The following is a 12,687-nucleotide window of genomic DNA, read 5'->3' as shown; positions in this document are numbered from 1 at the left end:
GTCATGTTTTAAAGATGACTAGGCTTCCTTGGAATCTCCAAGCGGTACGATGTACCTCGCAGGGAGAGAAGAAAACCTTTTTTCATACGATCAGGCAAATACTTCGAGAAAAGGGTCCTGCGTGGGAATGGGAAGCCAGGAGGAAGGGAGTGCCAGACACCATGCCGAACTAAACAAATCAGCTCCACCTCTGTAACACAGATGGGACACGCCACTCCATGGCCCGGGACACAGGGTGTGCAAGGACAGCCATCGGAGCGTGGCCGCTGTCACTGGCTAGGATTGTTGGAGGGTCTCAAGTTAGCCCGTGGACAAAATCCTTGAACAACAAATACAAACTGTCATGGACTTTAAGTCAAAAAGAATCTTAAGGAAGATCTTGTTTTATTTATATAGATATGGAGTCCTATTTACCTAAGTAGAGCAATGATTACACAGTTGATGTTTGTTCTTGTTCCATAAAGGTTTGTTCAAACACTGGAGTGGCTTAAGAGAAGCATTGTCTAATTTCGATTTTATTTTTACACTTTGAAAAGAGACAGAGGGAAGACAGAGAAAAAGTATGACTAATTCCCCCCAGACTCTGGGGCCCAGCAGGTGCAAAACCAGACTCCTCTGACTCCAGGTTCATCCACTCTCCTGGGAAGTTTTAATGTCTAGGGAAAACCAGGGAAGACGAGGGAAGCCCGTTGCGCCCCACCCCTACACAAAGAACTCTACAGTGAGTCTATCACAGTGCTCTAGCTGAAGTGTATATTTAAAACTAAGGAGGGTTCCAACTTAACATCTAAATTTGAAAACTAGCAGTTAGGCAACAAATGAGGTTAGAGAACTCCTCCCAGAAGGAAAATGAAAGAACTATTGCTCTGACATCTGGAAATCAAGCTGCTGCCTCTCAGCTCTGCCCCCGTTCAGGCTCAGGCGGACACATAAGGGGGCGGAGGCTCCTTGGACGCGCCGTTCACAGTGGCATCATCGTACGGCGGTAACAGCACCTGAGAAGAAACAGAGAAGACGAGGAGGGTTAGTGTGTGAAAGTGCACATATATCCCCCTGAGCTTTATTTAACTTTAAGGGAACTTTCGTGCAATTAAACGTTTACCATACCTGACACCAAAGATCAACTTGCCAGCAAATGGTTACACTTTGATGACTTTTTCTTTCTTTCTTTTTTTATTATACTTCATTGTCAAGTTGGTTTCCATATAACACCCAGTGCTCATCCCAACAAGTGCCCTCCTCCATGCCCACCACCCATTTTCCCCTCTCCCCCACCCCCATCAACCTTTGGTTTGTTCTCAGTATTTGAGAGTCTCTTATGGTTTGCCTCCCTCCCTCTCCTTAGCTTTTTTTCCCCTTCCTCCCCCTCTCCCCTATGGTCCTCCATTGAGTTTCTCCTGTTCTACATAGGAGTGAAAACATATGGTATCCGTCTTCCTGTGCCTGACTTATTTCACTTAGCATAACACCCTCGAGTTCCATCCGGGTTGCTACAAATGGACATATTTCACTCTTTCTCATTGCCATGAGTACTGATGACTTTTTCTTAAGGGAAGAAAATGGGAAGAGACTTTTGACCCTTGTGTAGGTTTTCCTAACCCAGTTCACATGAGCCTGGAAGGCCACAGGACTGTCTCTAGGTCTAGAAAGCAGCAGGTGACCGTGGCTCTACAAAAGGCTTCTGGGTGAGGTCTACACGTGTACACAATTGGGGCAGGCCCCTAACGGACCACAGAAGCCACACTCATGGTGAGATTAGCCACAGCTCACCAGCATAGCCTTGGTAAGTTACTTAGCCTACATTTCGACATCTATAATAGAGGGGTCCCCGAGAATTAGAGGTCTATAAAATACCCAACACTGCTTGGTGCACACCTGAGATGGTCGATATTATCTGTAAATGTCTGAAGAGAAAGAAACAAGAACAAGCACTCCTGCTGATGGACAACCTTTCTATTCACATATCAAGTACAAGAACAAGCACTTCTAACTGTTCATGAGCTGTCATCCTAAGAAAATACCAAATGATTTCGGAGTAAAAAACAAACCAGGGAATAGCAACACAACAGAATTAGCCTTCATTCAATCAACTAACATTTATTATGCACCTACTGCATGACGGGTATTGTGGGTACAAGATAATTATGATAGAAGACAGTCTGTGCCCTTAGGAATTGAGAGATGAAAGAAACGAAAACCTCTGCCACCCCAAGTGCTTTGTGGAGACAGAAAGAATATTCACAAATGGAACCGAACAAAACAAAATTACGGACATCGCTTAAACTGAAAGAAGTAAATGTAAAAGTCAATTTCTTGCCTTTTCATGTAGGTATCCCGTTAGCTCCACGACTTTAGCATTTTCTTTTTAAGTTTTCTGTTTTACTGTTTTGTCACACCCCATTCCCCAACACCACCACACAAGCGCATACTCATCCCTCTCTTAACACACTTGACTGCCGGGTTTTTCTCTTCTTCCGGTCTGGTAGTGCCTCTTAAGGTGGAGCCTTGCCTCATTTAACCCCAGAGATGACCCAGTTCCTATTCGCTAGCAGGAACTCCGATGTGTGTAGAATAAATGATGGAGACATCGCCGGGGCTGGCTTTGGGAGAGTCTGTGTGGTGCATCAGATGTAGCCAGACCTTCCAGGCAGAGGACGTCTACACTGGCTAGAAGCCAATTAGGAGACTGGAAACCACCCATATGAACAGGGAACATTTCAGGGGTGCCTCAGTCAGTTAGGCATCCGACTTCAGCTCAGATCATGATCTCACGGTCTGTGAGTTTGAGCCCCACGTTGGGCTCTGTGCTGACAGTGTGGAACCTGGAGCCCACTTCGAGTTCTGTGTCTCCCTCTCTCTGCCCTTTCTCCACTCCTGCTCATTCTCTCCCTCAAAAAATAAGCAAACATTTAAAAAAATGTGTTCGACAGAAACAATTTCATAAATAGTCATTGACAGAGAACTGGAGGTGAACCAAGTAAAATCGGGCACGATCATTGCATCACTGCAGGGGTGTGAACACAGGGAACACACAGGCCTCTTGGGAAGACACCTGGTGTCAGGCCCAGAGTGAAGAGAAGGCGCTGCAGGTAGACCAGGAAGAGCAAGGGCAAAGGGAGGAAGCCTGACCATAGAATACCTTCTGGAGGCAGAAGGAAAGACAGACAAGGGTCAGAGCATGACCGGAGCCCTGTCTTCCACCCGAAGGTGCTCTCCCCAGTACCTGGCAGCAGCAGCATCCTGACAGGAATCCTCATGGTCTCGGCCTGACGGGGGAGAAAAGTGTACTCTCCACAACAAAGCCACGGCTCCGCTCCCTGAGTCCGCACATCAGGGTATGCGTGTGTGCACGTGTGCACATCAGACACAGTAACTTAGAACCAGGGTCAACAGCTGTGATCGACACCAAAAACATTACATTTTCCAGGACTGAGCTTCAGCATGACACTCCTCGGCCTCATTAAATACTGACCTGATTCCTATCTATCATTATCCCTGGAGAAATGATCCTAACACACAGCGGAGCTACTAAAGGGGAGTGAAATCAAGCCATTGTATCCAATTTATTTTCTTTCCTGAGCAAAATGCAACATTCGGGTTCTCCAAAATGTACACTGAAGATTAAACATAAAATTAAAAAACATTTTTTAAATATTTAATTTTGAGAGAGAGAAACAGAGTAGGAGTGGGAGGGACAGAGAGAGGAAGACACAGCATCTGAGGCAGGCTCTGGGCTCTGAGCTGTCAGCACAGAGCACAGTGTGGGGCATGAACCCATGAACTGTGAGATCATGACCTGAGCAGAAGTCGCTGCTTAACCAACTGAGCCATTCAGGGGCCCCTGAAATGGTTTCTAAAAGGAAAAATTGCACTGCAACTTTGCCTTTTGTTTGTCAAAATAAACTTACTTTCACATTGAGTTTGGCAGTCTGTCACTATTTCTTGTGATTTATCTTCAAACTTGTTTTATTTATTTATTTATTTATTTATTTATTTATTTATTTAGAAAGGGACATAGAGAATGCAAGTGGGGGAGGGGCAGAAAGAGAGGGAAAATCCCAAGCAGGCTCTGCATGTTGTCAGTGCACAGAGCCTGATGTGGGGTTCAAACTCACGAACCATGAGATCATGACCTGAGCCAAAATCAAAATCAAGAATCTGATGCTCAACCAACTGAGCCCCTCAGGTGCCCCTTCAAACTTGTTTCATTTTCCATCTGTATCTTATCTCAGTATTGGCCTTCTGTCTCAAATATTCTATTGCCTTGGACTCTTTTTATCCAAAGTCACTAGGAGTTTGCCTTTTTGGTGGGGCTTGTGACAGTCTTGCCGGTCTTCACTTCCCCACAACCACGTAGTAAAGGCTGACTGAAGACAGTCTTCACACAGCACCTCACACTCTTGTCACTGAAAGTCGTCCAAATGGAATCGGTTTTACATTCTGAAGGGCCAGTGTCATCTTTTTTTAAAAACCTAAATGATGTTAATATTATTGATAGTTTCAAGGAAGAGCTGGTGGCAGGGGACAGCCATACTGTATTGTAGTCTGTCAATACTGACTAAAAACACCTCCTATTGTTCTTTTCAACTAAAAATCAATGAAGTACTTAGAAATCTGAGAAAACAACTGTAGAATCCATGAAGATGGACTATTCCAATTAAGACGCGACATAACAAAACTGGCTGAAATCCAATTATTTTAACATTTTTTGAAGTTGGCTTTTAGTTAAACTCGGCCTTCCATTTTTAAAAATTTAGTCATTCACAATGAATGACTAAGAAAATAATCTCTGAGGACGAAGAATATAGGTCATGTCCTACTTCAAACTAAAGACACTGCCTGGTAAACAGCAGCTGCTCAATGAGTAGACGAACAGAGACATTACACATCTCTACCACAGAGGACTTTACTCGGAGCAATATTCAATACAATGAAATCCTAACCTAAGTACAGTCCCCTGAAGTTTGTCTTAATAGGAGCTCAACCACAGAGTGACTGTGTGAGTGCAACTTTCTTCCATGCAGATGGGGAAATCCCTCTCACTAGTGAGCCCAGAAGGCAGCTGTGTGACAGGAAGATTAGAGTCTGTCTGTCTGTCTGTCTGTGGTGTCTCTTTAGTTGGGCATTATCGTGCTAGGTCATAGCGTGCTTGTGGGAAAGCAGCTTCTTGGTCATTTCGGTTCAACTCCACAAATACATCAATATATACAATAGCTGGAGGGAGAAATAAATGAACATCAAAGGTTGCAAAATGTTAACAGAGAAGTTATTCTAACCGGCCATAAATCCACAAGTCATTAACATTTGGGAAACGAATTCATTCCATCAAATACTAAGATGATAAAATGGTCACGAAAAAAGAACAATTTATTGGTAAAAACAGGAGATGTTGGGTACTATGGCTAGATTTGGACTCCTATCATAATAGTAGAGCTTAAGCATTAAAAGCTTATTTAGAACTCTAGTTGGCAGCTTTACACTGCCCCTCCCCCACCCCGGCAAAGTATTATATGTAAGTTACATACATGTCTTCAGACATTCACAAAATTTCATGCCTAATTTTGTGTTTGTGTCACTTTCCTGGGAAAAGTGCTCAGAGCTTTCATTGTGTCCTCAGAGAATCCTGCCCGGAGATCTGGGAGTCAAGACCAGAAGTCAATATGAGTACAAGGTAAATTGCGCCAGAAGACTGCTTGGTGGACCCTGTGTCCTAACACAGCAAGGCAAATTAAATTAAAATAACACCAGGGACAAGGACGATGGCTGCATGGCACCTTGTCCACCCTGGGGCAGGGGGAAGAGAAGCCCTAGGAAAGAAAGAGAACTGACGGATGACCTTATAGAGTCAAACACTTAGAAAATACTACTAGTAGGTGGTTGACATGTAATGGCCGCACAGAAAGGATGGGGGCTTAGGTAACAGGCAAAAAGAAAAAAAAAAGGCAACCGGAAAAAACAAGCAAATGTTTGCTGGGAAAAAAACAGAACTATCCAAGAGAATGTATACCACAGAGCTCCGCGGTGAATATATGTGCATCGTCCACAGTAAACACTGACTGATGGCGGCACCAGAAAACCTGGTATAACGGTATGAAAAAGACATGGGAAGTGAGGAACATGAGGAGGAGAACGAGAGTTAAATCCTATTCAACAGCAAGAAGTCAAAAGAGATCTCGAACAGGTGATCAAACAGCAAGGTAGACAATATTTTAAAATACAGAGGTAAACACTGGAGGAACAAGAGTCCGCAGCGCTCACTGCTGGGGTGAGAGGCGATCTTTCAGTGCATGGTCTTCAGCTACGTATAGATAATACTGTGTTAACAATACAAATAACATGTAAAAACTGGAAGAGTAATCATGGCAGCGTTGAAGTCGATGTCCGTCATCAAGGCGGGACTTTCAACCTGAGGATGGTGGCAGGCTAAGGGTTGTGTCATTCCTTGCTGGCTGGAGACAAGTTGTGGATTTGACAGGAGCTTCTGCAGGGGCCTGGAAGGTGAGGCTGACGGGCCAGATTTGCAACTCTCAGAGCAGGAAGGGTGGTCTGAACCCCAGCAGTACAGACACTTAACAAAGCAACTGGGGAGGACTGTGCTGGCTGAAGTTATTACCTCAGGTGCTGTATGTCCCCACAGAGATCGTGATCAGGACCGGCCCCCCACCCGCCTGAGACCCTCCTCCAGTCTGTGAGCCCAAACTCACACCGGAACATAAGTGTAGAGCACCGCACACCCCAATGACAACCAGAGAACTATGGTGCCCTGAGATCCCCCCAGGAAACAAACGCGTGCAACAGGGAAATGAACACTCTCTCATTTACCGCATTGTTCCCGCTATCCGTGCCCAGGTCAGCAGCAGCCCTGTATCTGACCCGACCCGACCCTACCCCAAGGTACCCGATCCGTTCCCGGGACTCCCTGGCATAGCCTGCTCATTACCAATCTGACCTCTCCTCCCCGTGACTTTCCTCTCCTGGAATGCTCTACTTTCCTAGTACTCCATATAAACCCAAACCACCCCAGGCTTATGTTAAATTCACTTCTGATACGGGGATCTGAAGTATTCCAGATTTAGTTACACTCTTCTCCACATACTTACGCTGTACAACTACAATACGGTAAGTTCTGGAAATAAAAACACCACAATGATAGATTTTCATAGTCTTTATAGACGATACAAAGTCGTAGGAACAACACTGGAAATGGCAGTAATTATAATATGGCCCTCTAAACTCGAAACACAAAGTCACTTTCCTGAGGCACTTATGTAAGTTATCAATTATATATTATCTTGTACTATATTAAGAGTCTCATACACATTTACCTTTCTCCTCTCCAAAACGTTTCTAGAAAGCAAGAGTCTCACACGTCTGTATCCTTTTCTCAGAACTTGTTTTTAGACAAAGGGGTAATCAAATGTGAGTTCTATCACTCAGGAGATGTGTGGCCATGACCACATTTGGGAGGCTACATGGTGGTGGACAGCCATCAGGATCTGCGCTCAGACCTGGGTTCACATTCTAGCTCTGTGATTGGTGAACCCGGGTTACTAAATATACCTGAACTTCAGCGTGCAGATCTATAAAATGAAGACCATGACAAGTTCCCTTTGAAACAGTGTTACAAGCATTTAAGGGTGTTAACATCCCTAATGTGGAGCGCAGGCTTAGCATTGGGATGCTCAGTGAATAGCAGGGATTTCCCAACGAAAGCTGGATAATTGAAAGAGTATTATTTTATCTAACTAGTTCAGCTATCTACTCTCCTCAGGAAAGTGACACCAGTAAGCCCTCCACTCACCTATTTATTCACTTGGGTTAGAAAAGAAGTTCTCTTTCCCTTCCTGAGCTCTGGTGGCTGAAGAAAGTGTTAGAGGCGAAAACTGAAGCTGCTCCAGGCCCGGCTTGTTGAGGCAAAAGGATGACTGGATACATATCCATGAGGGAAGGTCACTGGACCAATAACCTGGGTGACATGGACTCTCTCTCTCTCTCTCTCTCTCTCAAGAATCCTGAGGATATTCCTGTTCTTGAGTACGGAAGGATAGCCCTAACATTGTGCCGAGAAACTCCTTTGGAAACAAGCCAGCTCAGGACTCCTTTTACCTCAAAGGCTAGGAGCAGGCAGTACATTCATCCCCCCCTACAATAGGATTTGCCATCCCCATACCTCCCACCTCCTCCTTTACCAAATCTAAACAAAAGCAGCTGTATGATAGAAGGGACACTATTTTTTTTAACTGCAAGAGATGCTGGCATATAATTATAATTCTAAAATCGATAATAAGACTTGGTTGAAAACCCCACATCCACCGGTCAGAGTGGCTAAAATGAACAAATGAGGAAACAACAGATGCTGGCAGCGGGAATGCAAACTGGTGCAGCCACTCTGGAAAACCCTGTGGATATTATTCAAAAAATTAAAAGTAGAATTACCCGACCACCCAGCAATTGCACCACTAGGAACATGCCCCAGATAAAGGGGTGCTGATGCCTAGGGGCACATGTACCCCAATGTTCATAGCAGCACTGTCAACAATAGCCAAAACATGGAAAGAGCCTAAATGTCCATCACCTGACAAATGAGTCAAGAAGATGTGGTGTACAACGGAGTATTACATGGCAGTGAAAATGAATGGAATACGGCCATTTGTAGCAAAGTGGATGGACCTCGAGGGTGTCATGCTAAGCGAAATAAGTCAGAGAAAGAAAATATCATACATTTTCACTCATATTTGGATCTTAAGAAGGTGGAAGGGAAGGGGAAAAAATAGTTACAAATAGAGAAGGAGGGAGGCAAATCACAAGTGACTCTTAAATACAGAGAACAAACTGAGGGTTGGTGGGGGGCTAGAGGAGAGGGGGAAATGGGTGATGGGCACTGAGGAGGGCACTTGTTGGGAGGAGCGCTGGGTGTTAAATGTAAGCCAATTTGACAATAAAGTATATTTTTTAAAAATTCAAAAAAATGAAAACACCATACCCAGCACTCACGCCTTACCCACGTACATCCGGGCACCCGCAGAGGGCAGCTGGGCTGAGAGGCAGAGACGAAGATGATGGACCGAAATGTGGAGCAGGATGGCCTACGTCTACCTAACGGGTCATCCCAGGAGGGGGACAAGCACGTGCAAACTGTATGTCATGATAGACCAAGGCACGCATGTAACGGTTTAGGTGGTTTGCTGCCCAGAGAGCGGGGGGCAGGAGGTGGGGTTACAGGAGACGAGCCGGGGCCACAGGCGGGATCCCAGCTGGTCCCGTCAGCGGGGACAGGGAAGCGGCACCTTCTTTCATAGAACCCAGGAGTCATCACTGGTGGGGGGGTGGGGGGGTGGTGATGGGGTCTTTGGTAACTCAGGACACGCAGATTGTTTTTATAAAACCAACTGCCCTTCTCTCCCCACAAAACATGAAAAAACAGAAAATACCACTGTGAATGGAGACTTCTTTTTCTCATTTTGGCTCCTCAGGTTGGGGGTGATGGGAAGCAAGGGGCCTGGCATTCGTGACAGTCCACGAGAGCCGCCACTGTTGACAACACATCAGTCACAGCCCCTCAAAGCTGCCTCACAAATAAGAGCGAGTTGGCAGATGGAGTTGGCATTCCACTCCCTCCTCTTGTTTCAAGGAAATATTAGAATCCAAGCAGCTGAGACTGAGGCTATTGTAGGGGTAAATCCTGAATCTGTTCTTATTTATTAAGATGGAAAGAATACCAAACCACTGGCAAGCTGACCCTACAAGTCACAAATGGCCATCACGTAGCAAAGTGGAGTGACTCCACAGTGGAGAAATGTTGCAGTAATAATATGTGGCATAGGACCCCCTGAAGACTTAAAAATAATTTTCTTAACTTATTTTTGAGAGAGAGAGAACCAAAGCGTGAGCAGGGGAGAGGCAGAGAGAGCGGGAGACACAGAATCGGAAGCTGCCTCCAGACTCTGAGCTGTCAGCACAGAGCCCAATGTGGGGCTCAAACTGTGAGATCATGACCTGAGCTGAAGTCAGATGCTTAACCAACTGAGCCACACAGGAGCCCCTGATGATTTTTTTTAAATTTCTATTTTTTAATTTATTTTTTTCTTTTAGAGAGAGTATGTGTGTGAGTGACAGATGGGAGAGGGAAGGGGAGAGGGACGGGGGTGGGGGGGAGAGAGAGGGAGAGAGGGAGGGAGGGAAGGAGGGAGGGAAAATGAGAATCTTAAGCAAGCTCTGTGCTCAGTGCAGAGACTGGGGTGGAGCTTGAACCCATGACCCTGGGATCACAACCCGAGCTGAAACCAAGAGTCAGACACTCAACCAACTGAACCACCCAGGTACCCCCTAAATAAGGGGCTTACAAATCACTTTTATGATTTAGATCAACCCGGCAGCAAAAGAGAGAACAAGAAACTGCAGGGAGAATTGAAAACACTAAGGAACTAATCGTAACAAGTTTAAAGATGACTGGCCAAGATGACAAGGCAGACATTGCTACCATTCACTTGAATGCCAAAAAAAAGCAGCCGATATGGAAGAAATAACGTGAGCTCTGCAGGGTGCTCTTTTGGGGAGACAACTGGATGGGAGGGTTATGGGCATGGAGCTGGTCTGGTTCACACCACGTAAGTGATTTCCTCCAAGTGAAGACCAGCATCCATTCACAAGAGTGTGCCATACAAACACTGGTTTCTTCCTGTTTGCTGCCATGTGGAGAAGCCTGAGGCCCTCTGGGGTGGGTGGCTGAGAGCATGGGCTCGGGGGCAGACCATCTGGGTCTATTGACCCCAGCTCTGAGGCCTCGGGCCAGCCTCCTTCTATCAACAGGGGCCATAATAGCCTTTCTCTCACAAGGTCAATGGAATAAATAAACCTCAGCAATGTGCTTCTTAGTACATGGAATGTACTAAGGCTCAACAAATCACTTTATCCCACGCAGTTATGAAAGGATGTGTGGCTTGCAGTATTGGTCACTGCAAAATAAGATGAATGAGTGTTGCAATGACCCAGAAATGAGGCAAAATGGAAATTAACTGGGTCATAGAGTTTTTATTCCATTTTTGAGTGGACAGATAGCTACAGAAAGAAAGGAAGAGGGAGGGAGGGAGAAAAAGGAAGGTGTGTTCCTTTTTTCTTTAATTTTTTAATGTTTATTCATTTTTGAGAGGGAGAGAGAAAGAGCAAGCGTGAGCAAGCAGGGGAGGGGCAGAGAGAAGCGGGGGACAGAGGATCTGAAGCAGGGTCTGTGCTGACAGCAGAGAGCCTGATGTGGGGCTCAAACTCACGAAATGTGAGATCATGACCCGGGCTGAAATCAAAGCCGGACGCTTAACAACTGAGCCACCTAGGCACCCCTACGTTTTTTCTGATAGTAAACTGAAACAAGACTTTATGGAGTGTGGGTGGCCCAGTTGGTTAAGCACTCAGCTTCAGCTATGATCATGATCTCGTGGTTTGTGAGTTCCAGCCCCACATCAGACTCTCTCCTGTCAGCATGTAGCCCTCTTCAGATTCTCTGTCTCTCTCCCACTCTGCCTCTCTGCCTGGTCTCTCTCCCTCTTTCTCTCCCTCTCTCTCAAAAATGAATAAACATTAAAAGGAAAAAGACTCATTGCGCCTGGGTGGCTCAGTCGGTTAAGCGTCTGACATTGGCTCAGGTCATGATCTCACGGTTCATGGGTTCGAGCCCCATATCAGGCTCTGTGCTGAAGCTAGCTCAGAGCCTGGAGCCTGCTTCAGATTCTGTATCTCCCCCTCTCTCTCTGACCCTCCCCTGCTCATGTTCTCTCAAAAATAAATTAAAAAAAAAAAAACCTCAAAAAGAAAAAGACTTTAGGTGGCTCCAGGAAGTTAAGCATCTGACTTCGGCTTGGGTCATGATCTCACAGTTGTTTGGGTTTGAGCACTGGGCTGTGGGTGGAGTGTGGAGCCTGGAGCCTGCTTCAAGTTTTGTGTTTCCTTTTCTTTCTGCCCCTCTCCCACCCCTGCTCACTCTCTCATGCTCGCTCTCAAAAATAAATAAATATTTAAAAAATTACAAGACTTTATGGAAATCTTTGTATAAAAGACAGTGAATAATAAATATGTACTAACACATAATAGCTTTAGCTACTATTTTTCAAGCCTTTGGTGACTGTTTTGCAAGAAAATTATTCTTTTATTGATTTTCTACTGGAGTTTGTTAAATGTAAGCTGGATTTAATCGAGAGGCAAAACAACAGGTAGGGGAGAACTAAAACTTTCTTGGGAAAAAGAGGTCCTTTAAAAGAGCCAAAGGATTAGGCGCTGCTGTTTGCGAACCCGCGTGCAGGAGACAAAGTTCAACTCGGAGTTCTACCAAGGCCAGAAGTCGGGATTCTTAAACTCCCGAGACGGTTCAAACAGGTGTCCTACAAATGCCCAGAGAACTTGGCTTAAATCTCCATTAAAGCAGAGGTCTGTGAACTATATGGCCAAATCTGGCCTGCCACCTGTTCCTTGTGTGGCTAATGACCTACAAATGGCTTTCACATTTTTTTAATGGTTTAAAAGGAAAAAAATGCCTTGTGATATGTGAAAATTACATAAAATTCAAATTTCAGCACCCATAAATAAAGTTTTATGGGAATACGGCCACACTTACTCATTTATGTATTATCTACAGCTGGCTTCCCACTACCACAGCAGGCCTGAATCGTTATGACAGAGACCATATGGCTCAGAGAG

At 45.2% G+C, this 12,687-nt stretch overlaps 1 protein-coding gene across 1 annotated transcript in view; it reads right to left on the bottom strand.

Moving 5' to 3' along the window:
- Positions 1-362: 362 nt before the first annotated feature.
- Positions 363-12,687, bottom strand: part of LAPTM4B (lysosomal protein transmembrane 4 beta) — a 79,812-nt gene continuing 67,487 nt past the window's right edge. The window contains 1 exon segment of the mRNA XM_029923785.1: positions 363-995. Within this exon segment, the coding sequence (XP_029779645.1) occupies positions 918-995 (78 nt within the window). The 3' untranslated portion in view covers positions 363-917.

Source organism: Suricata suricatta, chromosome 15, assembly GCF_006229205.1.
Source record: "Suricata suricatta isolate VVHF042 chromosome 15, meerkat_22Aug2017_6uvM2_HiC, whole genome shotgun sequence".
NCBI classification, from domain to species: Eukaryota; Metazoa; Chordata; class Mammalia; order Carnivora; family Herpestidae; genus Suricata; species Suricata suricatta.
The sequence above is the reverse complement of the archived record's forward strand: the minus strand, read 5'-3'. Positions and strand labels throughout refer to the sequence as shown.